Source organism: Melozone crissalis, unplaced genomic scaffold (genome assembly GCF_028551555.1).
Source record: "Melozone crissalis strain CALT ecotype California unplaced genomic scaffold, PUWL_Pcris_2 ptg000092l_1, whole genome shotgun sequence".
NCBI classification, from domain to species: Eukaryota; Metazoa; Chordata; class Aves; order Passeriformes; family Passerellidae; genus Melozone; species Melozone crissalis.
The window spans coordinates 908146-933622 of record NW_026535869.1 but is presented as its reverse complement, the minus strand read 5'-3'; the positions used below and the strand labels follow the sequence as shown (position 1 = coordinate 933622).

General features: G+C 51.2%; 1 protein-coding gene across 4 annotated transcripts in view; it reads left to right on the top strand.

Moving 5' to 3' along the window:
* Positions 1-25477, top strand: part of SIK3 (SIK family kinase 3) — a 68381-nt gene that overhangs the window by 17899 nt on the left and 25005 nt on the right. For all 4 annotated transcript variants that reach the window (XM_054291415.1, XM_054291416.1, XM_054291414.1 and 1 more), the window contains exons 2-4: positions 17462-17578; positions 18772-18835; positions 24323-24484. In XM_054291415.1, coding sequence (XP_054147390.1) covers positions 17537-17578; positions 18772-18835; positions 24323-24484 — 268 coding nt within the window. In that variant the 5' untranslated portion in view covers positions 17462-17536. The remainder of the gene's footprint in view (positions 1-17461; positions 17579-18771; positions 18836-24322; positions 24485-25477) is intronic.

Here is a 25477-nt window from a genome sequence, read left to right as displayed (position 1 = left end):
GCCCAGAAACGAGGTGTGCTCTGTGTGAGCAGCACAGCTCAGCCCACAGCTGCCACAATCACAGCCTGGGTGCCTGCGGTACCACTGTGGAGATGAGTGGATCCCATGTTTGCAGGGAGATAATTCCAGGCTGTTCCCCAAGACTTGCCGACGTGGGGTTGATATTTTCCTTGGTTGTTGTGAAACTGCCCTCGGTGTATGCCTTATCTCAGAGCTGCTTGCCTGTCCTGTCCGTGTCCTGCTCCTCCTGGAGCCCTGCTCCTGCTGCCAGGCTGCTTTCCAGGGGTGTTTATCTGTGTGCTGCAGTCCTGGACGGGTTGTTCCTGAGCAGTGAGCTGCGAGTGATTCCAGCTGGGCACTGCTGGAATGCTCTGTGCCCATGGGGAGCTGTGGACTGTGGACCATTGGGGTGTTTTGTGTGCAGTGACCTCGTGTCCTGCTCTTCTGGTGATGTTCAGTGCCTTGATGTCCCCTGGCTCTGGTCCCCTCTGTGGCCATTGAACTCTGGCTGCACCACGCCATGAGCTGGCCCTGCAGCTGTGTTCACCTGTGTTAGGGTGCGAAACTGTTATTTAAACACTTACCTCCTCTTCATGTGAATTTTTTTGTACTTTTAAGCATCTCCAAGTTGTTAATCCTGCTGGAACGATGGCCCTGCCTCTTGCAGCTCCCTGGGATGTAGGGCTGTGTGATCTGAGGGTGCAGCTAATGACTTTATAGCAGCTCTTGCAGCCTGACCTCGGAGCCTGCTGGTTGTGTCTGGGAATGAGCAGAGGAATGTGAGGCGCAGAAGCTGTGGCTTGTAGGAATATGTTTTTGTGGAGCCTGTCTGATGGCACTGACTGGCTCCCCAGCAGCCTTGTGGGCTCTCTACAAGGTGCACGTATTGGTCCGGGACCATTATGGTTATCTCAGATATCACATTTATTGTCTGACCCTCCACCACATTCTGCAACCAGGGAAAAATTCTTGTTTTTCCTGAGGCAGCTGTTGGATTTATGGAATTTTTGGTATGTGCTAGAATAGAAACTCATTTTCATTTTGTACCTGAATCATAGAAAGTCAGGCTAACACGACAGAGCTCGTTGCTGCAGAGACAAAAGTTCTCCTGCACCACACAAAGCTCTGGCTGTGCTGGCTCCACTCAGCTCTTCCCTCTCCTCAGTCCCCCAGCTTAGCCCAGCTGTAACTGCAGGGGCAGACACCCAGGGCAGGTGCCTTGTTGAGGGGGATTCTCCTGGAAAAGTGACAGTACCTGCTGTGGGTTGGGGAGCAGCACCCCTCACCCAGCAGGGCTGGAGCAGGAGCAGGGCTCTCCATGTTCCCTGCAGGCTGTGGACAGCAGTCCTTGCCTGAGCCTTCCCCTTGCACACTCTGAACAAATTAAAAGCAATCCTTGGGCATGCAGGATCTCCTCTCTCTGGTGGCTGACATCTTCCTGCATCCTGCTGCAGGACTGAGCTGAAATGAGCTGATCTGGCTGCTGGCACCGACAGCAGCCATCAGTTAGTTAGTGTGGCCAGTCTTGCAGCTGGTAAATAAGCCTTTGTTTTCATCTGCATCTAAAGAGAGAAAAAATACTAATCAGCCTGGTGAGACAGCGCCTTCAGTTTCTTGCTGCTATCATTCAAATTAATAGAAATCTCATTTATCTCCTTCTGGTGATATATGTCCCTGGAGAGCAAGGTCATGGCAAATGATACAAATGAATGAATAGGGGAGATGGGAAATATGATCTGAAATTCCTGCAGGCTCGCTCATCTCGCACCCTGCGTGTGTCAAGGGAGCCTGGATTTACGTCACTGTGCCTTACATAAGGATCTATAATGTGATAGCTCCCGAGGTTGTGTGGGTCTGGGGAGGCTCCTGTGTAATTGGTTCAGTATGTGCTCAGCAGAGCTGCACAGCTCTCGTGGACAGCTCTGCAAGGCTTGCTGCTCAGGAACCTTTATCCAGCCCTAAAGCCTTTTTTTTTTTCCTACAGCATCACCGTTGTCTTTGGGGTTTCAGTGTTGCAGGTATCTTAAATGGTTAAAAATGCTTAAGGGGGAAAGAATTCACTTAAGGTTGAATCAGCTTCCTGAAGCTGAGCACTCAATATTTCACAGCATCCCAGAATCACTGAGGCTGGAAAAGGCTCCCAGGACCATGGGGTCCCAGCTGTGCCCCATCCCCAGCTTGTCCCCAGCCCAGAGCACTGAGTGCCATGTCCAGCCCTTCCTTGGACACCTCCAGGGATGGGGATCCAGACCTCCCTGGGCAGCCCCTGCCAAGGCCTGAGCCCCCTTTCCATGGGGAAATTCCTGCTGTGCCCACCCTGAGCTGCCCTGGCCCAGCCTGAGGCCGTTCCCTTTCCTCCTGTCCTTGTTCCCTGTGAGCAGAGCCAGAAGGGCCCCCTGATCCCCCTTTCCTCCAGGCTGAGCCCCTTTCCAGCTCCCTCAGCCTCTCCTGGGGCTCCAGCCCCTTCCCAGCTCCATTCCCTGCCCTGGACACAGAGGCAAGGAAAGAATTTGGGTAAATGTTGTTATCGAGTGTGAATAAGCAAGGCAGTGTTTTTGGATTGCTGCACTTTTCTGTGCTTTCTTGTACAGCTGCAATAAATCTGCCCAGAACTGGTCAGTCACTTGTTAAATCAGCTGCCCCCCTCTCCTGCTCCAGGCACTCCAGATGCTCTCTGTGCCCTGACCAATGTGCCTGTCCCCACACAAGCAGAATTGCAAATGAAGGCTCGAAGCAGAAGGGCTGTGCTCAGTCCCTTGCGGGTTTGGGGCACACTCTGTTTTGGCTGCAGGGCTGGGTGCGAGCAGGCACTGCTGGCCCTGACATTTATGTCGTGGTCTTGTGATAGTCCAGGTTTAGCAGGCAGGCAGGCAGCTTGTTTTACTGGGCACATCACCCGAGAGCTGTACAGTACGAGCTGCTGGCTGCAGCCCCTCTGACTGTATAGCCCAGGCAGGAGAGCTTGGAGCACTCGAGCTCTGGGGCCATGTGAGATGTGTGTGTGACAAACCTGCCCTGCGCTGCTTTGTGCTCACAGGCATGGATGGAGCAGCCTCCCTCCCTCGAGATGGGACTCTCGTCACTTCAAGTTGCATCAGGACTTTGAATTTTATTGTGGTTTTGTGTGGATGTGCAGAAAAACAAAAACCTGCTTTCTGAGCGGCACTGAGGTGCTGGAGCCTGTGCAGAGAAAGGCAGTGGGGCTGGGGAAGGGTCTGGAGCCCCAGGAGCAGGTGAGGATCAGCCTGGAGAGAAGCAGGCTCAGGGGGACCTTGTGGCTCTGCACAGCTCCCTGACAGGAGGGGACAGCCAGGGGCTCGGGCTCTGCTCCAGGAAGAGGGACAGGAGGAGAGAAAACAGCCCCAAGTTGTGCCAAGGGACATTTAGATATTAAGGAAAATTTCTTCACCAAAAGCATTGTCCAGCCCTGGAACAGCTGCCCAGGGCAGTGTGGGGTCCCCATCTCTGGAGGTGTTTTAGAGCCATGTAGAGGTAGCACCTGGGGACACAGGGGCGGTGGCCTTGGCAGTGTCACTGGACTGATCTTAGAGGGCTTTTCCAGCCTAGACAATTCCGTGATTCCAAGGCAGCAGGACAGACCTTTATTTGCTGAGGCAGGGGTGATGGTGGTCTGTCCCACACACAGCACCTTCCTGGGCTGCCATTTCCAGTTAGGAGTTCTTCAGACAAAGTCCTGTAAGGGAAATGAAGCCCTGCCTTGGCAGCCCGATCTTTGGTAAGTGCAGATGTGCATCTTGGAACAATTTACTCCTGGTTGTGTTTAGGGCTACCAGAGTGACTGTTCGTTCCCACATATGGAGCATGGTTTCAGAAGGTAATTTAAACAAATGCAGCGCCACTTCCAATTTTTCAGGCTTCCAGTTTAGGAGCCAGAATTGTTCTCCTGGCTCCAGCTTGCCCACCCTGGCTGTATCAGTTCCCACATGGCCTGCCAAGTTTGCAGAGAACTATCTATGGTCCCTTTTCCCTTCTGAGGAGGCAGAGCTCCCTTGGCTGAGTGCTTTGGGCTTTGTTGGGGCAGGGAAAGCCCTGCCTGGGACTGACCCATGCTGTTCTGAAGTCTCAGGGGTTTTGTGAGCCCTAGCTGTGCCTTTGCCCGTGTGAGGGGGTTTACACAAGCTGTGAGGTGCTCCTGGCTCCTGCTGGATGCTGCCAGGTGCCATCAGTTCCTGCTGCTGCACTTTGGGAAGGGTAGTCTGGGATCAGAAAGTACCCTGGGCTGTGTAGACAGGGAAAACACACCTCTGTTTTGTGGCTGTTGGCACTGGAGTGTTGCCTTCATACGTAGTTCTGGTGCTGTTCATGGCTCTCAATGGGCTGTTAGGTCTAGGCTGAGAGAAATGATTTAGTAGCACATCAGCTTGTGCTTGTGAAAGTAAATATTTTTGTTCTACTGAAAGCAAATGGAAACGCGTGGTCAGTGTCCTGGTGCAATAAGTCCTGACCTGCTGCTTGGACGAAGTAGGAAATGCTGTGATGAGGGGAAAGGGTTGTATTTGAGCTTGGGGGGTGTGTGTGGAGGGGAGCAGTGCTGCACCCCAGGGATGCTCAGCAGTTCCCCAGGCACTTGCAGAGGCCAGGGGCACATCTCCTCTGTGCTGCTGTTACTCAGGGGTCCCGTGAGCTGTGAGTACCCACTGCCTGCCCCGGGCTTTGTGTGTGTGGAACGGCTCAAATACCCAAAATTCAGACACGCCGGGCTGTGTGCTGCAGGCTTGGTGTAAGACCCCCAAATGGACCTGTAGGTTGGCTGTATTTGTTTGGTTTTTGTTTTCTTGCAGTTTCTGCACATATAAAAGAGGCTTTGTCCTCTGTGGGCCCTGAATTTCCCATGTACAAGGAGAGGCATTGAGAGAATTCCAGGCTGCGGCTTTGCTTCCACGTGCCCCTGCTGCATTTACCTGTATTTAGTGCGTGTCTCTGACTCAGTGTTTACTCTTCAGTATTTAAACATTCCCTAGAAATTAAATCTTTTAAGAACATTATTCTTCACACCAAGTGCTTGTAGAAGCCCAGTTGTGCAATGCCTACGCTCATGTATTGGCTGCTGTCTTACTCCCTCGGAACAGGATTTATGGTGGCAAAGCAGAGCAGCAGCCACAATTAGAATTTGGGTACTACAGCGCTGAAGTGCTTTCAAAATAGCAGTGTCTGTGCTCCAAAAATACTCCATTGTCCCTGCTTTGAGAGCCGGTGACAGCCATGGCTGCCAGCCTCACGTGAGGGCCGCGTTGGTGCCGAGGGCAGGATTCCCTCCAGGTCTGGGGGCACCCGAGCCCTGGGTGCTGCCTGTTGGCACCAGGAACGAGTTGGATTTGCGTGGCTGGAGCAGCAGGGATCAGAGTGACACCCATTGCTGTTTGATCTCTGGCCCTTTGCCCCGTGCTGTCACCAACCTGGGGCTAATGGCCGTGTGTGACATTTGGGAGCCTGGCTGGGGTGATTAGTGGGACGCTGCAGCCCAGCCCTGAATTCGCTCCTCGCGGTGCAGAACGTGAATCACGAGCCCGAGGCCCGTGCTCTCCATGCAGCGACGCCCAGGCTGTCCCCCAGGTGGCTGCCCTGCTGAGAGCCAGGTTCCTGGGGTGGCTTTGGCAGCCCTGGCACGGGGCAGGGTCCGGTGCCCTTTTGCTCACACCGTGCTGTGCCACGCGGCCCCGAGAGCCCGGGGCTGGATCATGCCTTGGCTTTGAAGTAGGGTTTCAGCTCCTGAGCGTGTAATCTGTGGGTTTAAGTCATTTCTGCTGATAAGGGAAATCAGATAGTCTTGTTGGAAGTGGCTTGTAGGCTCCTCTAGTGTTGTAATTCAGCTCCGTGCCCAAGTGGAAGGTGATTCTTTAACAAGTTGGTCCGTGCAGTTACTGCTGTGGAAGATTCTTCTGTCAAGCTTGCTTTGTTATGAAACAAATTCAAATTTCAAGCAAATCTTTGTGGTTTTGGGGGGAGCAGAAACTTCCTGAAGTTCCAAGAGGCAGCTCCTGTGTTCTGACATCACTGGGAGGTCTGAGTGGAAATGACTGCAAGGGTGTTTTGTCCTCAGCAAGCTGGAATGAGATTCCCTGATTGTCCCTTGCTAAAAGGGAGGGAATTTCTGCCTTCACTCAGGTAATACTGCTGTAGAACATCAGTTTATTTTAATCTGGGCTTTACCATCCAGACCCAAGCTGCCAGCCTTTCACCTTCCTTTGTTATAAACTCTGCTGAGGGCAGGCAGAGGGCTGGGGGCAGCCAGTGTCTCTCCCCCCTAACTGGGCGTAAATCCGTGGTGCTAAAGCTGGCACAGTTTGGTTTGCTTCTCCTGCAAGGCCTGGGCAAGCTGAGGGTGAGGAGGGGACTCTCCACTGCTTGGATGTGGTTTATCTTGGTTGTTGAGGGTTAATGTGTTGAAGCCTGCATTCCTCACAGTTTCACTTTTGGCTTCTCTTTCTAAAAATTTCCACTCCATTTCATAACAGTTCTGGAGTGAGGGGTGGTGATACTCGGGAACCTTTGAGTCTGAAAATGTTCTGTGTAATCGGGGGCTGGAGGCAGCCACAGTTGTTTTCAGGCCCAGGGGAACCAGTCTTCCTGACAATAACATTAACCCTCCCTAAATCAGCTAATTGAAGGATTTTTAATTAACTTAAGGGGTGGGGATGGTAAATAGAAGCAGTGGTTTTGAGAAGAAAATTGCTTTCTGCTGTAGTCTTGTGACTGATGAAAATTCTGATGTTTGAAGCTAAAAAATAGTGTCTCACCAGTTTGATCATTTCTATTGCTTTTGGAGCCAAGCACAGACTCCAGTGACTGGGGTTTGTGGCACGTAGCAAACATCATTATTGATGGAGGAGTGTCTGAGAGGCAAACTGCAGCCTTCCAAAGCTGTGTGTGCACACAAAGGCTGGATTCAAGATTCTGAGTGTAACAACTGCGCTGACTTTGTACTGAAAATACTTCGGGTGTATCCTGCTAGTTCTGCCTCCCAAGCTGATAACCTGAGCTGGAGTATCCTTGCCAGGCTGCACTGCAGCATAACAAACTTTCCTGAGACTCTATGCCTTCATCAGTGTCTCTACAAGACATCTTGTGACAGGGCCACTGCTTGTTTGTTCCCATAGAAACTGCCATCTGATCGTGGCAAACTGCACAAAGGCTCCTGCTGCAAACGCAGCGTCTAAAAATTCCTCGGTGTATCATCCAGATCTGGCATGGTGCTTTATTCCTCTCCTCCCTGGCAGGATCTCGGCCCCTTCCCGCTCAGTGGGCTCCAGGACCCGCAGTGTTAATGCAATTGGCACCTTGAAAATAATCCTAGAACTAGAGGTGATGGTGTCACCTCCTAATTGTGATCTCAGAGGTGCTGGCAAGGGAGCAGTGTTTGCATCTCTGCCAGCAGCAGGATGATGCACATGGAAATCATAAATACCGAATAAAAGGCATTTGATGTATTTTAAGTCTTCAATATTGGGGGAAAATTCCTTTTCTGTAATTGTGTGGCTGTTGCTTTTGACTTGTTTTGAACATCCAGCTAGTTTGACTTTGGTATAGAAAAGACCCAACACTTACAGGTTTAGGAAAATATCTGTGCAAGTCTGTTTGGCAGCCCAGAATCCCTCATTCCCAAACGGAGCTGGTGGCACATGAAGAGGAGCAGCGATTCCTTCCATCCTCTCTGTCACTTGGTGTGGTGATCCCAGTGTGATATTTAAGGCTCCTGCAGCCCTGGTGTGAGCAGGAGCTGCTGCGCTGGTGCACGGAGCTGCACACACGGCACATGCACGCTGCAGCTCCCGTGCATGGTGCAGGGCCCAGGCTCCCCTGGCATGCAGCAGGACCCGGAGCAGGAGCCCAGCACGGAGCCAGCACCGCGCTGGGGCTGCTGGGCTGAGTGAAAGGGATTGTTATACGGGATGACAGATTCCTCTGGAGCTTGTTGCTGTTTGCAGAAGGGAAGCCAAGACATTGGTGCTTAATATCTTCCAGAAGTCCTTGGCTTTAACCCTTGGGGAGCCTCAGCAAATCCACTGGAAGCCGGTGCAAAGGCTCCGCGTGGCTCTGGCAGCTTCTCCCAGGCAACCGGCAGCAGGACGAGAGGATGGGATGGCCCCAAGCTGTGCCAGGGAGGCTCAGGTTGGACATCAGGAGGGATTTCTTCACAGGAGGGGTTGCTCAGCATTGCCAGGGGCTGCCCACGGAGGTTCGGAGTGCCCATCCCTGGGGATGTCCAAGGAATGCCTGCTTGTGGTGCCCTGGGCTGGATGACAGGGTGGGGATTCGATGCTCCTGGAGGTCTTTCCCAGCCCAGATGGCTCTGTGACTGTGCTGCACGTCCTGGGGCAGTGCCAGGTGTTTTCCCAGGATGCAGTTTACAGCAGGAGCATTTCTGTGGTGCACGGCAGGCTGGGGAGCCCAGCCAAGGGCGCTCCTGCTGCGTGTGTTGGTTGTGTCATTAAAAAATAGCCATTTTCTGTCTTTACGAAGTAGCTGCTCTTAACTTGTGCTGCACCAGTGCTGGGTGCTCCATATGGGTTAGGCAGGAGTAAGGTGAGGTATTCCCTCTCCTCTCAGGAGACCTCTCAGTCCAAGCGGTGTTCTTTGCAGGATAAGCATTGCTTAAAAAATCCAAACCCTAACGTACAGTGTGTTCTCAACACATCACTTCATGCACAGCAGCTTCTAAATTTCCTTATTTCTGAGCTTTTTTACTTTATAATCCAGTAATTCAAAGCTGCCTCTGACTGCACACTCTGTACCTGAAATGCACTATTTTTCCCTGTCACTTGCATTTTTAGGTCACGACTGAATTAGAGCAAAATGACAATCCAGGGAACTTTGTATAACACTTTCAAAACCTGCTTGCTCTAATATCCTGGCAGCTTTTTAAAGACTTGTCTTGATGTTTGAGCCAGGCCTTTCCCATGAAACCTGGCAGGTGACTCCATGTCTCGTGGTCCCCCTGCTCTCAGGGACGGTCCCCACTGGGGCTCAGTTCCACAGCAGCATTCCTGATGCATCTCCTGCTGTCACAGCTTTCTTCCTGCGTGCAAATACATTTCCAAAACTCTGCTGCTAAGCAACTCTCTCCAAGGCTGGAGAGGAAGGCATGAGGAGCAGCTGAGGGAGCTGGGGGGCTCAGCCTGGAGGAAAGGAGGTGCAAAGGGGACCCTCTCATTCTGTGTAAATTCCTGACAGGTATCGGAAGGGGCTGCGCAGGAGGAGGTAGAATCCCTGGAGGTGTCCAAGGAAGGGCTGGACGTGGCACACAGTGCTCTGGGCTGGGGACAAGGTGGGGATTTGGCTCAGGTTGGATTCAATGATCTCAGAGGGCATTTCCAACCTCAGTGATTCTGGGATTCTTTAAATGCTTCAGTGGCAATCTCAGGACAGGTTTGGAGGCAGAATCCTGCCCAGAGGTCCGTTGCAGTGTTCAGCTGACATCTCCTGAGATAATACTGACAGATGGGTATTCAAGGTGTTGGTAAACTGAACTGGATTTGTTTCCATGGGATGTTTAGGCTGCAGCGCTGAATTGAGGGGACAGCAATAAGGTAAATGGTTTGAACGGGTGACCTGGACTGGAAGGGGACCAAGGTGGGCAATGTCCTCCCAGAATTTGATTCACCTCTTGGCTTTGCTTGCCTGCAGGTGGCTGGGAGGCCGAGCTGGAGCTCAAGCAGGAGTGCAGTCAGGCCTGAGCAGAACTGCAGTGCTCCCATCTGCTGTCACAGGGGCTGGAGCTGAGCCTCCCTGGCCAAACAGTCGGGCTTACGTGACCGGGCTCTGCTTTTTCACATCACATTTGTTACTTAACCAGTTTGCGTCGATTTAAATGCACCTCCATGAGCTTCTGCACCAGTTTAAGTGCATTCAAAAACCGGTTTTAATTATCAAGTGCAGTCTTTGTGTAGTAAGTGCCAAGAGTGCTTTTAATTTGCATGGAAGCCATGGAGGTAGTGCTGCAGACTGTCAGCAGATCGTGGGACTGCACCACAGCCGTGTTCAGGCTTAGCCTTCATTCCTTCTGCTCAGCAGTGTCCTGCTGCATCCCACTAGAATTCCTGCTGATGCCACAGGCAGGAGCTTTTACAGCCTGCCTTTTACCTCAGCCTCTTTTCCTTTGGCTTGAGCTGATTTTTAGTGCTTGTTCTTAGATATTCTGCTTCTATGGTCCAGGTGTGGAGGAGTTTGATGAACTGACCTCCCAGGCACGCAGCTCTTGGTGCCTGCTCTCTGAGGATGGACGTGTGGACATGTTTCAGGTAGCAGCACTCGCTGTAGGCTGCCATTTGTCTGTGTGGTTTGCTCTCTTCCCTCACCAGGATAAATAATTTTCCATACCACCTCTAATTCACGTTCTGACTCCTGTGAAGTTCTCAGCCTTGCGTCTGGGAAGCATTACAGGAATTTTTACAAGGCTTCTGAACTAAAAACAAATTACTGGCATAAATGTCAGCCGAAGCTGTTGGGGCTGGAGGGGTTTTCTGCTGTAACAGAGTGAGAAATGAACAGGCAGGGAGGTCAGTGGGAATGCAGACAGGGCACGGTGTGAAGCTGTGCAATCCAGCAGACAGGAGTGGTGTGGCTATCCGTGCTGTGTTTGAGGTGGTTAGGTGTGGCTACCTGCAGTCTGCTCTGCTGAGACTTGCTCTGCCTTTGGCTCAATCCCATGGAGGCTCTTGGAGGAGAAAAAGGCAGGGGCCAGGAGATTCAGTGTCTGACCAGAACTTTAAAAAGCTTTGGAAATCTTGTCATTAAGAAGGATAAGGGCTAGAAGGAGATGTGGTGTAGCTTAAGGGATTCCTGTTCTTAAGCTGTGCATGGCTCACCTCCTTGGTCGCTGCTTGGTCCTCTGAGTGCTGCTCTGCCTGAAGCCCAGGGAACTTGCAGAGCAGCCATCAGGTTTTGTGGGGATGTGTGCTAATTCCATGCAGCCTGGATAGGCTCTTCCCAGCCCCGTGTGGAGTGCTGTGCCTGTCCCTGTGCTCGGCCTCTTCCCAGGTGTGTGTTTGCAGCCCCAGGTGATGATTCATGGCCCTCGTGGCACCTCCCGTTGGCAGCGGGAGGTTCTTGTGCACCAGGATGGTTTGTTTATCTAATCGGCATCTCCAGCTCCCTTCCCCGTGCCTTTCTCTGCAATCCCAAAGCCCTTGATGCTGTTCAGCGTGCTCTGATGTCGTGTGTGTCAGTCAGGGCAGGTAACTCCGAGTCTCTGTTGTTTCCCGCTGTTGCCCCAGGTGATGAAATAATGAGGAGAAGCTCTCCAGGAGGGTTTGGGACCTGGCATCCAGGTGAGTGTGACAAGTAGAGCTCTAGCAATGTGACCTGGCTTTCTCATGGCTGGCAGGACATTATTTACATAGCTATGCTGTGGCTGAACATGACAGAATTTACCTGTCAGCCCTTGCAGCTTCCAGAGTAGGAAAGAGTTTGCATTTGGGATTAAATCACCACTGAACTGGCACTGAGGCTGTGAAGCAGCAAGTGTCGGGGAGGGGCACTTGCCTCTCAGACCTTTTTGATGGCTTCTGTTGGAAAAGAGAAGCTGCAGCTGCTGGCACGGGGTTAATCCAGTACTGGGAAAGGAGGAATGCAGCACGGATAAAGGCTGGGATCCTTGGGGATGCTCTGGGTGAGCTTCCTGTCCTGTGACATTTGTAAGCTGCCCTGAAATGATGAGATTTCCTTACCTGGGTGTAGCTGGTTCTCTGAGCCGTGGATGTGAATGTGGGGTTTGTGCTCTGGCCACTGAAATCCCAGCTGTGCTCCCTCTGGGACAGGGAAAGGTCACGGCAGAGCACGGCGCTCGCACAAGCCGGGTATTAACGCTGCAGCCGGCCAAGAGGATTTGGATGTATTGACTTTTTTCGTAACACCATCAGTATTTTCTTCACCTTGTGCAAGACACAAGTCCCTGCATTGATTGTGCAGAGCGATGTGGACAAGGTGAGAACTTCCTTCCTGAGCAAATGCAGCTTCTCTGAGCACATCTTCGTCCACAGTTTCCTGCTTTCAGTTGCTGCCAATATTTGCATTTTTGCCACCTCCAAAAGCCACTGATGTTGCTGCAGACTGGCCTAGTTTTATTTGCTGTATCACTTTGACTTAGGTAGGTTCTGTGTTGGTTAATTCTGAGGAGGAGATGCCCCTGTGTTACCCATGAGCTTGCCAAGAGAAGTGTCAGCGCTTCCCTTTTGTCAAGCGCTTTCCTATGACTAAAAACTGTACAAATTGCGTGTTTGCATGGAGAGAGGTGGCGTTTGGTGACCCCAAACACACCAGCAGGCTTGTGCTGACAGCTTGCCTCAGAAACATGCGCCTCTGCCATGGGAGTGTCCGTGCGTTGTGTGCAGTGACACCCACCCAGCAGAGGAGGACACGACCTGCATAGCCCGGAGTTGACGCTGTGTTTTTGTGTTATTATCACAGCCCTGCGTCCATATGCCACTTGAGTGCCTCTGTGTGTGCCTCATACACGTATCCTCAGAGGGCTTCCTTAGCCCTCTGTTTTGCCCCTTCTCTGCTGTAATTCTGGTCTCTGCTGCTGGAGTTCTCCCGTGCAGCTCTGGTATCTGCTTACAGGAGTGATTTTTACCCCTCCAGCAGCTGCTTAATCCAAACAGGCCGTGTTCCCGAGCTTCCCAAGTGTTTGTGGCAGGCAGGAGCAGCTGGAAGAGCTGTTCCCTGCCAGCCCCTCTGACAGCTCACGTTGTCAGCCCAGGAGGGCTGCGGTGGACAGGGACGAGGGGGCTCCTTCGCTCACTGCAAACGCAGGAGGAATTCGGGTGGATGAGCCTGCTCCAGGTTTATTGGTTTGTTCCAGAGACCCTCTCTGGTGACAGCTCTCCGTGTGGCTGCAGGCTGCCACGTGCTCTCAGGGTGACACGGGAGCCGAGCTGCAGGGACACCTCCATCCATGGCAGAGGACACCCTGGGACTGTTTACTGAGCCCTTTCCAGGAGGAATCTGGAGCAGGAGGACTCCCCAGGACAGTTCTAGGAAATGTCTTGCTCCCAAATAAACATGTTGGTTTTCTCAATGCAGTCGCTTTGCCGGTGCCATCTGTTGGCTCCCTTTCCATGGAGGAGATCCGTGCTGATTTACAGGAATGCCACTGCCATAATTACACTTTTACAGTGGGCACTGATCATACTGAGCACATGGGCTCCTTTTGGAAGAAGTGGGAGTTTCTCATTTTCACTCAGGCCACTGCAGAAACAACTGAACTAAAAGGGAAAGGGTGATTTCTTTATGGAACGATCACTCATGCAAGAAATTTTATTTATCATCGGATTATAATTAGATCCAAGCAGATGCATGGCATGAAGGCGCAGATTTTAGCCCAGGCCAGGGTCTCTGGCTTGTTCCATTGTTCCCAGCACAGAAATAAAAGGAAGCAGTGTCCCATGGCTCCTTTCCACTGAAAACAGACCCTGCTTCCACCTCTTTCTCCCCCAGAGCCTTTCCAGGCAGCTGGGGCAGAGCAGGGCACCGTGGCTGTCCTCTCCCTGCCCATCCGCCTGGGCACCCAGCAGCTCCTTCCCCTTCCTGCTGGCAGGGCCCTGTGCATTCAAGGAAGTCTGTCTGGATTGTTATGCACACTCAGCTGAGAAACAAGACGTCCATAGAAGTGTTAACTCCTGCAAGTTGATGTTCTCCCCTCTCCTGTTCCAAGCCTTGTGCCTTGTTTCAGAGCCCCTCACCTTGGCATGTTGAGCTCTGCTGGCTGCCAGGTTTGAAAACCTGGTATCTCAGAGCAAAGTAGGAATTTATAATGTTGTTTATGGTACACTGTGGGAACTTCAGGAGAATCCTGTGAGTTTGAGAGCAAGAATTGTCCAGGCTTTGTGTGCTGGGCTGAAGGAAGTGGTCGGTGCTCAGGGCAGAGGGGCAGCCTGGGCTCCTCCCCACATCTCTGAGTATTTGGGGGTGACTGAAGCCACCTTGCCTGGCCTGACACGTGCCTTCCATCCCTCCTGACTTCCCATGGGATGCAGTGGGATGTGCTGGTACAGGGATATCTGGGTGCTCCCTTTTGGCCCCCAGAGTTTCAGTACCCCTCCTTCCATTTTCCAACTAGCCCTTCTGCTTTCATGTGGTTGGAATTTGCACTCCTCCCCACGGGCCTCTGCCTGGCTGTGCATCCGCCCAGCACAGCTTTGGGATCACAGGAGTCACAGAGCAGTGTTCAGCTGAGCACCAGGAGGAGAAAAATCTGGAAAAGCAGTGAACGAGCCACCTGCAACCCGCAGCTGTCGCTTTGAACACCTTGCCTGCTCTCCACCAATTGTTTTCAGCTACTTGTCATTTCTCCCAAGTAACAATTCCTTCCCAAATTACTAGTGCAAGTTTTACTTGGATGCGAGAAGGAATAAATGAACTGTTTACAAGTGGCGGGAACATTTTGTTAATTGGTAGCAGCATGCATGCTCCAGGCTTGGCATTTATCCTCCTGCCTGTAAGCTTCATTAACTTCTGATAAAAGAATAGTTAATTTCTCAGACTCCTTTTTTAGAGTATTTCATTGTTTGAGAATTTGGATCATAGTTGTCTTCCACTTCTACTTGTGCCTGAATTTTTGCTTTACTTAATGATGTTTAGTCTTCCTCTTTATTTTATGTGGTGTTTGTAAGCATGAGGAAATGCACTCGATTTTGGGGTTTATTATAACTGAAACTGATTATTTTTGCATAAATAATTATAAATATATACATATATTTGGAGACAGGGCAGTTATTGCCCTGACAAGGATTTTATCATAAAATATGAAGATTAGTTTTCATGTGCTTTAGATTTTTCCCTTAAAGATCCTAAAGATCCTTTTGTTTGGCTGTTTTTCTCCAATTTATAATCTCCAATAAATAAATAAATAATAAAATAAAGGGCTGAATTCATTGTGGCCATCCCTTGAGCTTTAGATGGAGTCGGTGTGGCTGGTGCAACACAAGGACCTCAGCCAGTCCCTTTTCTGTTGAAATCCCAAATCATCTTTTGAGGGAAGGGAGAATATCAGCCAGCTAGGAGATGCAGGAATGGAGAAACCAACCTGATCTGTTCTGGAAAACCTTTCCACCAGTCCTGCCCTCTGGAAAAGCAGCGATTCTCCAAAAGGACGCAAAGAGCAGAGCTCTGGAACAGACCAGCTGCAGCTCCCCTGCTGCAGAGCCTGGGGTGGAACATCAGCCCCCTGAAATCCTGAGCTCCCTGCGTGTCCCTGCTGCCCAGAGCACAGGGGATTTCCTCCTTCCACCCTCGCAGGGTCCCGAGGAAGCTCTGCATTTCCTGAAACCGGAGCACGAGGTGCTTTCCCCAGGATTTTTCAGGAGGCTTTTGCCTTTCATGTTGCATCAGTTGCTGGAGGCATTTGTGTGGAATGAAAACATTTGGAAGAAACCCCTTCAGGTCTCTCTGCGTAACTGCTGAGGGTGGGTTTGGGTTTGGGGCTGAGCTCCTTCTCAAGAAGAACGTCTCCTGAGTGCTGCAGGTCTGGCTTTGCTCCCCATCCAGCTGTTGTGTGTCTTGTGGGTGTGGAGTTTCACTCACTATGTGGAAATCCCGCAGCGTCACGGGGAGATGGGGAGGTGGCAGCGTGGTGCTCCCTGCCCCGGGTTATCAGGGAAAACCAGAGGAATTCAGTTCTGTTGTGTCTGGCCCTACTGACCAAGCTGGGCACAATCAGATGCTCTGCATACCCTGAACTTGGCCGAGAGTGTCAGCTCGAGCCATATAATTAAGCTGGGAAATGAGAGTTCCTTAGAGCAAATATAGAGCTGGGAATGAGTAAGGAGCTCAGGAATACTCCAGATCTGTGGATTTTCATTTACGTCTTTGGGCCTGAAAATGACTCATGTCTCTGGGTAGACATCTTGGCTTTGCTCTCGGAGGAAGCGTCGCTTAGCTTTTATGTGTATTTATGCTCCAGCTTTACAAAAGCCCGTTCTTGCAGGAAAACCTTGGGTGAAAAGCATGTGGAGAGCGTTCCCCAATGCCCCTCTGGCTCCCTGCACATCCCCAGCCCTCTCCTGGGCGCCGTGCCTGGATCCCTGCGGTGTGGGTCCGCGCTGGGCTGCTCCCGGGGCTCTGCCCCGTTAATCGCAGCCCCGGTGCCTGGCAGCCCCTGCTGCCGTCTCACCTCGTGCCTGGGCTCCAGCCCCTCCTGCCAGCAGCTCCCAGCGCCCAGTGCCAGACCTGGCTGCCGTTCAGCTCCCGCTCCTGCTGCAGGAAGCATGCTCAGTGACTTGGAAGGCTGGAAGCGTTCCTGCGCTCTGAATTAAAGGTTTCAAATGAAAGAAACAGCTTATTGTGCTTGGGTGCCTTCTCGGGATTCTGCTGGGTTCTGCTCACATGCGGGGCGGTTATTGCTCTGGCAGGGATTTGATCATAAAATATGGGGCTTAATTTTCATGTGCTTCAGATTGTTCCCTTAAAGAAAGATTCCCTTAAAGGATCTGAAGCTGCTTTTGTGTGGTTGTGTGCGTGCCTGTGAGAGCGTCCCTTAGCCCTGCCCTTGGGCTGGCACTAGGACAGGGACATGTGTTTGGGTCGTGTGCCCTGTGGGTTTGTGCCCGTGCTCCTGGCACGCTGCCATGCACAGGGCACTTGTCCTTGTCCCCGCTGAGCTCTGGGGTCTGGGACAAGCCAAGCATTTCTGTGTCAGATCTTTCTGGCTGTGCATCCTCAGCGGTTTTCGCGGCAGTGCTGCTTTGCATGCCCTTCCCCAGGCCTTTGCATGATCCTGCAGCCTCCCTGGGCATGCCTTGTGTAAATTAGGCTCTCCAGCAGAGCAACCAGGAGATTTGTAGAGGCAGTTCTTTTCCCAGGGAGAGCCCTCTCCAAGTGAGAAGACCTGCTGGGGGATGGGAACTCATCCCACAAATCCCCAGACTGGAGCTGCTCGCTCAAAGGGGTGTTTCGTGGTGGGGAGGAGGACACTAAAGGCTGAAATTTGATTTAGAAGCAGCAGGGCAGATGTTCCTCTGCCAGGCAGAGCAGCTTTTTCTCTCAGCTGTTTTCTCCATCAAGGTTTCACTCTGCCTTTTCTCTCCTGTTCATCCTGGCATTCCGGAAAAGATTCCCATCCCTGCTCGCTGTGTGTGGATGAAGCAGGGGTGCCCAGTGGACTTGAGGACGGGTGGTTCTTTGCACAGAAGTGTCTCCATGTTTGGAGTCTGGTGGTTCTACAGTCCATGCCCAAAGGAGCTGGGAGCTGCCAGCGCCAGGGAGGTGGAGGGAAGATCTTGGAGACTGGAGAGCAGCTGACTGGAAGCACTTAGACTTGTTTAAACTCCATTAGTGTAGCGTTACAGAGCACTTCTGGCTCAAAACAGATAAATAAACACCTCAGTTGTTAGAAGCCTGACACTGCCCCCCATTCCCATCCCTGCTGGGGTTTATCAGCCCTGGTGCAGGGAGCTGCTTGTGGGTAATGCAGCTGGGTCAGTAACTTCTGTTTCTCCTCTGCCAGGTTGCAATAAAGATCATTGATAAGACTCAGCTGGATGAAGAGAACCTGAAGAAGATATTTAGAGAAGTCCAGATCATGAAGATGCTTTGCCACCCACATATCATCAGGTTGTACCAGGTAGGAGCATTGTGCCATGGAGCTCCCATCCCCTGACCCCACATGTCAGCATTTCCTCCAGAGCTATCCCTCCATTTCTTGCACGTGGAGCTGGAAAGCCCCTGATGTTTAAAGGTCTCAAAGTGCTCTGACTGGAGGGGCAGGGGGAAAGTGGAGCTGATCCTTCTCTCTCTGGCCATCACGCTTCCGCTGTGGGCTGGCCTCCTGCCACTTGTTTATGGCCATTGTGTGCTTCTCAGTTTCCCAGTTGAAACCGGATGCAGGTTCCCCTTCTCCCTTTAAGGGAGGGTGTAAATCTCACCCGGGAGCAGGACTGGGCTCTCCTCTCCTGCCCAGCTCCCTGTGGCCCCCAGGCCCTGCTGGTCTGCTCAGTTCCTGGAAGGGGATCAATACTGCTAGCAGACCTGCTTTTCAGTATTGTTTGCAGACATTTTTTCCAGCTTGTTTGACTTTTTTTTTGTCTGCGAACAAAACCCCCAGAGGCAGAAGCCACGTGGTCTGCCCTTTACACAGGTAGCTGGTTGTGCCCCTCTGTGAGGAGGGTGCAGCAGAGTGATGGGAGCAGAGGAATAAAGGACTCTGTTTCCCATCTGTTCGTGAGAGATATGAACATTTATTTGGACTCCAAAGAGTTAAAACTGAGTGGAAGTGACAGAGGTTAATGTTTAGCTCCTTTGGCCACACCATGTGTGAGATGCTTGCAGGGACTGTGGCGCTTTCAAGGTACCCAGGGAGTGCTTCTTTGCAAACTTACTCCTTAAACCTTTCTTTTGAGCCAAAAAGCCTCTTTAAACCTGTTTCATTCCATCTAAAGCTTTTGATGTGGTACTGAAGAGGTGACACTTGTGGCTTGGCTTTGTTTAGGGTGGGAGAAGAGCAGGGTGGGGAAGTCTCCCAGGCTGCTGGAACAGGACCAGACCTGGGAACAAATGCTAATGGGAGGGGAAACAGAGCAGGAGGAGGAAGGTGCAGGTGAAGTGTAATGTGTGGTTACAGATTTAGCGTTTGAAACTTGCTGTTTCAGCCTTACTGTCCCCATTCCTGTCACCCCTGCACGTGGCTCTGGGAAGGTTATAGCTGGGATTTGATGAAAGCAGTTCCCTGTGTTACAAGGGAATAAAGGTGGTTTCAGGGCTGTTTCTCCTTGCACTCAGCACTCTCCTTATGTGTCACTGCTGTGTCCTTGTGTGCAGGTTATGGAGACGGAGCGGATGATTTATCTGGTGACAGAGTATGCCAGTGGAGGGGAAATATTTGGTAAGTACATTTATTGCATTCTTTAATCAGATAATGCACTTGGTCAACTACAGTAAACCGAAAATAGCCACCACACTCTTGTTTCAGCCGAGAGGTGCCCTTCAGCCTGCAAACTTTCCATTGACAAGAGGAGTAAAGGAATAAATGAGACCAACTCAATGGAAAAATAGCCCCCATAACCTCTGCTTCTTCTTTGGGTTTCATTGACAGGTGGTTCTGCTCCTCTTTCGCGCTCACTTTGGGATTAAAGATGTTGGAAATAGTCATGCACTTGGATTTTAGTGTTGCTGAGTGCTTTGCTTCCCAGCAAGTTATATGAACCTTGTTGATGATAGTGGAACTGTTGGGATGTGTCAGTAGCTTTCAAAGAAACAGGCAGTCCTGCAGTTCTGAAGGGTTTTGTGCTCAAAACCGCGTCCTGTCTTTTCTTTTTGATATCTGATGTTATCTTAGCAGGCATTGGTTACATTCCTTCCAAGCATCATTGTCCCAGAGAGTTTTTGCTGAGTGTTCTTGACCACAGGAGCTGTTCCTGAAAGGGAAAAAAGCATCTGTGCAGCACAACTGAAAGAACTGTGGGCTGATTGATTCATTTGTTTGGTGAACAATAGCAAAACTTATAGAAACAGGAATTTACTTATACACTGGAATTTTGTACTGGGTGACAGAGTCGGGATTTTGCAACATTGGTCTGTACTGGCTTTGCCAATGTGAGCCTCCAAAAAGGGGGAAAATCCTGTGTGCCTGAATTAGCTTCAGTCAAGGAAGTGAGGACAGTCACACGTGGCCTGTCAGCTCCTGGGAGCACTCCCCCTGTCCTCGTCAGCCACTGCAGAAGATTCACTTTTGATTTTACTTCTCATTTCTCTGGAGGAGAAGCTGACTTGTAGTAAAAGGCGAAGCTTTAGTGAAGCAAGAGAAGCCCCAAATTAAGGAAACTAAAAGCTGAAAAGTGCTGGTTTGCAGCCATACAAACTGCCACCAGTTCCTCAGTCCCTCTGTAGATGGTTGCCATGGCTTCCTGTCAATATTGTCCATGTCCCTTGGATTTCTCCTGAGAAGGTGACAGCCGAAGGGGAAGCGAGTGACAGCTGATGTTTGGGAAGTGTGGATTGCCTGGTGAAAAACTGACTTGCTGAGCCTTCCAGTTGTTTATTCAGATATGAATCATGGTGCTGGACACACTCAGCAGTTCCAAAGGCTTGTGAAATTCACCTTCCCATGCACAGCAAAATCACCTGGAGCTGGCTTGGGTGTGTATCACCACAGAACAGTATAAATCTCTTTTTACTTTTTCTCCCTCTTCTGTTGAATTTGGCAGGGATGGGCTCATCTTTTTTTAAATCCAGAGCTATGTGCAAGCTCACATACAAACTTGGAATGAATTCTTTGGTTACAAAAATAGCCTTCTGCGTGAGTCGAAGTGAAAACCTAATTGCTTTCTGAAAGATTTTCTGCTGTAGTAAATTCAGCTCATTAGCATGGCTAATTTCCATGTTGCTGCCCAGCATTTTATCCTCGCTGATAGCTGGGAGCAGCCAGCTCCGTAATAGCGTGAGGCGTCTCCAGACCCACGGCAGGAGGTCGTGCCTCTCTCCCCAGTTTTGAGGATTTTTGGGCACTGCCCTCAGTGCGAGAGCAGAGAGGAGAAAGCTCAAGTCTCAGCTTTTTGTGTTCAGAGTTTCCTGAGGAGCCATTAAGACTTTGTTCTGCCAGCGGAAGCAATTTGCAGGGAGGAAGCAGGAGCCCGTTCTGGGGAGGTTTCCTTGCAGTCCCTGCACCTCCAGCGCTGAAGGGTCTCACGTCCGTGTGTGTGGAGACAGTGGATGGCAGCGTGGGCAGCTGGGCTCTCCTGCTGGGTGAAACCTCAGCTGCACCTCCCCTGAGTGGCTGTCCCTGCCGGGGCAGCTGGGCTCGGTGGGAATGGCTGGGGGAGCGGCAGGGATGGTGTGTGAGGTGTGTGTGGGCAGTGCAGCACTGGCACCGTGCCTCTCACTGGGCACTGGGGCTGCTCTGGGAAATGGCCTGTGCTGAGACTCTTCAATCTTCTTCTGGGTCATGTCTTAGCACCTGCATGATGTAGGCATTAAAATGTGGCACTGGAGGGTAAGGGGGCTGACAGCTGTGGTGTTCTGGGTGCCAGATGCCATGGGGCATTTGAGTGCAGCCCCACAGAACCGGAGTTGCAGCGTTGTGCTGTTGTGCTATTATAAACTGCAGGTTTTTGTAAGGAATACATCTTAAATTGCTTCTCTGATGCTTTCAGAACTTCCCAAGGCTTAAAGCTGTCAGTGTTTCCCAGGCAGTGGCAGAGGTCAGAGCTTTCAGCTGTGAGAGCGATGGTTTCTGTAAATGGCTGCAGTCAGTCAGTCAGTCAGTCCTGGCCGTGTGTCTGGCCTGTCCCTGCCCTGGGAGCTCCGCAGGGATCCCAGCTCAGCACCTGGAGGGCTGCACCACCTGTTTATCCCGAGTTCCAGTAAAGGGCTGAGCACGGCCAGGCTGTGCCGTAAGAGTCTTTGATTCATCTCTTACTGGAAATGTTTGATAATTCACTTTGTTTGCGTAGCAGGGACCAGGGACAGGCCTTGGGTTTGCTGTGGGCTCCAGCAGCCAAATGTAAATTGTTATTTTTGTCCCTGTCCGTGTTTTGCGTGTGGTTGGGTCGCTGGTTTGACATTATGAAGAAATGAATGTCTCCTTTTAAACATAGGGTGGTCTCTATTCCAGGTCCCTCGAGTGTCCTTTTTTGAGGTCAGATGGAATATAGTCTAAAAATCTGGTTTACTTTCAGCTGTTTACTATGAAAACTGTAAATAATCTGCAGTCCTCACTGACGGTATATGAGTTCTTGGTTGATTATCAAAAAAAATCACAGGAAATTTAGAAAATTATCATCTGGTTGATGTGGTTCCCACGTCTGCCCTGTCTCCCCACCGCCCGCCCGCTTGTCCTGAGCACTGTGAGCCTGAACTGGGCAGACACATTAAACAATGTTGTGGTGCCTGTCTCTGGAAGGTCAGACTGCTTCTGACATCACAAGGTCACCAAATTCACTGGAAATGTGACTTAATCCCCCACACAGAGGAGATGTGAAGCTTCATCAGCGTTTGTTTTCCAGACAGAAAGCAGCTTAAAAGCACGAGGCGTCTGTCCAGAGGCGGGGAGTGGAAACTTGTGTGTCAGTGCTCTCTGAACCAAAGGTGATTTTTCCCCAGTGTAGGACTGGATTGTTTTTTAACACAGAGAGCAGCGTCAGGTGCCTCCTGTAAGTAGGGAGAGCAGTGACTGATGTGTGTAGGGGTTGTGCAATGCAATGATGCATTCCTTCCCCTCTGGAAGACACCCAGAGCAGCATCACTGTGCACGAGCCCAGCCGGGCTCTGGGTGCTCTGGCTCGCAGCTCAGCGCTCAGGTCAGCTCTGTAACCTCCCCTGCATGGGAGGTTTGTGCAGACTAAGCTCTCAATGGTTAATTTTGGCATACAGTTGCCCTTGGTGGTATGTGAAGTATTCTGTAGCCTCATTGTTTCTGTCCTTCCTCTGGAGCTGGTGCAGAAATGTCAGTGGGCTCGGAGCGCGGTGCCTACGTGCAGAGCCTGGGCCTCTGCTCCCAGTTCTTCAGCAAAAGGGAAATTTCACGCCTAACCTAAAAAGGGCTTTTTGCAGCCTAAGCAGGGCTGGCTGGGCACAGGGGCAGCGGAGCTTTCTGGGTGAGAGGCGTGGGGCAGGGGGTGCCCCAAGTGCCAGCACTGAACGCGAGTGTCACCGGCTGTGCCAGGACCAGTGAACTTGGTTTGGGCAGAAATCCACTTAGGAAAGCCTTGCAGAAAGACACCTGCTGCAGTAGCTGCGTTTGCTTTCTTACCTGCAGAATTGCTAAAATATTTCAGAAATTATGCTGTTTCAAGGGCACTTGCTGCATGGACAGGCTGGCTCCAAATCCCAGTGGAGCAGAAGGTGCGAATGACCTTGTTTAGGAGCTGAGCTATTACCTGTTGATCAGTGGCTTAAATTGGAGCAGCCCTTGCTGTGCTCTGCTGTCAGTCTCCTTAGAGTCACAAATTTATGACCATGCAAATGCCTTAATGAAATATGACGGGGCAATTTGAGATGGTGACTTTGCTTTGCCCAGCGAGCAAGCTGAGGGTCAGATTGGACTTGGGGATGGTTTTCCTTCTCCAGCCCTGCTGCAGATTTGCTTACAGAATAAGTTTATCCGATGAACAAGAGTTAATTGACAAGTTCTTTGAAAAACACCTCGAGTCTGTTGCACAACGTGAGTGGGCAAAGGCAGAAGTAGGTTGCTGTGCAGTCAGGAGCAGCACAACTGCTTTGATGGATCTTGGTAATTAGTATTTACTGCGAGTCAATTATGTCGTAGGTATTTTAATGAATGGGTGACTGGGGAAAAACACAACCACCCGATGAGAAACCTGCACAAGTGATTTATTGTTTTTATTTTCAAGAACAGATATCTGTATTGAGCCCCCAGTTTAATGGAGTTTAGGGAGGGATGTGAATCATTTCAGCCTAATTTTGGCCAGAGATATTTTGAGGCCAACTCGATGGCCTGACCAAGGAGTTACAACCTCCTGAAGTTACCTCCTCCTTTCTCTGCCTTTTCTGCTGCTGTCTCCTGCCTGTCCATCCCTACTCGTGGGACAGTGACAAGTGGCTTCTGTGAGCCTGGTGCTTCCAGGTTTTAAGTGGACTGAACTTCAGCTGGGTCTCTGCTGTGTGCCTGCCTTTGTGATCTCTTGGAGAGGCTTTTCCTGTCCGTGTGTGCAGTGCTGGCTTCCAAGGAAAGCCCAGCTGGCAACAAACACTACCTTTGAGTGAGAGTACAGGCTTTCAGCAAAATGTTTGGGAGTGCTCAGATTTCCGTAGTGGAGGCCAGCTCCGTTTTTATAATGAAATGCTTTCTTGGATTTCGCAAGGGTGTTGTTGCATCGATGCACAGAGAGGGAGGATGTTCAGTCCCTCGTGCAGCTGCTGGTGGCTGTGCTGGCTGGAGAGCTGAGGTGAGCAGCTGCTTGTGGCTGTGAATTGGAGCTGGCTGGTTCCAGCAGGAGTTAGACCAGAGGCACGTTTCCTGTGCAAAAGCAGGGGGAGGGAAGGATGCATGTGGCCAGGAAGCTGCACCTCTGAGGTGATGTGCTACCAGGCTGGGGTCTGACTGAGGGCAAGGGCTGGAAAAGCCTCATTTTTATTTTGATGAAAAAAAGATTTAAAACTGTTTTGTCCTTGTGTACAAAACAGTTCTGATTTTCCAGGCATCCCTCAGCTGTCCTCTATATAACATAAATTTCAAAGCCAGCCCTGGCGAGGACCGGTGGGCAGTGCTGTGCCCGTCCCTGCTTGTGCCTCCTCCATGTGTGCTGCTGGAGCTGGGAACCACGCTGTGCCCACGTTGCTCCCACCTCCCCAGCTCTCTCCACGAGCAGGATTAGCCCCTGTGTCCATAACCCTGTGTTCTCCTCACCCACAGATCACCTCGTGGCCCACGGGCGCATGGCCGAGAAGGAAGCCCGCAGAAAGTTCAAGCAGATCGTGGCTGCTGTCAACTTCTGTCACTGTCGTAACATAGTCCACAGGGATCTGAAGGCAGAAAATCTCCTCCTGGATGCAAACCTGAACATCAAAATAGCAGGTGAGCTAAGCTGAGCGGTGTGGGAGGAAGGCAGCTGCTTTCAGGAGTTAATAAATGTAGGCACTGGCTGCTTCCAGGTATTCAGGGAGAAGGAAGCGCGGTGCAGCTAAAGGAAGCTTTGGATTTCTGTGTGGCCTGCTGCCCAGAGCTGGGACTGCCAGGTTGTAGCCAGGAGATTTATACCTCCCTTCGAGTAGTGCAAAGTAAAAGAAGAAGGGAAAAAAGGCAGGTTTGGCTCCCCAGGCTGCAGACACTGCAGCGTTCACTCCTCTGGGTGATGGCTGAGGCAGTGTCACAAAACTGACCTTGTTCTGAGTCCTGCTGCTGGTTCAGGGCTTCTCCAGAGCAGGTCAGGCTAGGTGAGAGAGCAGGAATGGCAAAGCAGGGATGACAAGGTGGATGGGGGAGCAGTGAAGGGGAAGCTGTGCTCCTGGAATCGTTCTCAATGTGCTGTGACAGAGCCAGAGTGGCCTCAGTGCTTTGGGGCTTTATTCCCTGCAGGGAGAGGAGCTGAAGCAGCTGAGCACTCAGGCCCTCACTGCCTGCTCCTGGGTTTTGCAGGGATTTTTTTGTCACTAACTGCCCTTGCAGAGAGCTTCTTCCCTGGGCATTTCTGTCCTGGCCTAACACAGCTGCATGTCTGTGACCCTCTGAGCATGAGACTGAGCCTTGGCCCATCTCTGGGGGGCACTGACTAGGCGTGACTTTACTGTGCTTGGTGGAATTATGACCAATTGAACCAATGAGATTTAACACTTAAGAGTTGGACTCAATCCTCGTGGGTGCTTTCCAACTCAGAATATTCTGTGATCCTGCCTGGTCATCCCATTTCACAGGCTTTGGAAGTGGTAGGTCTTGTACTCAGCATTTCATTCTCCCAGAGCCTAGAGCACAGCAGAGCACCTTTAGAAAGCACTTGGTTGCTCCCTCTCTCAGCAGACTTCCTGCGTGAGATTGTTGTCTTCTGCAAGGGTTTGTAACTTGATTTTTTTT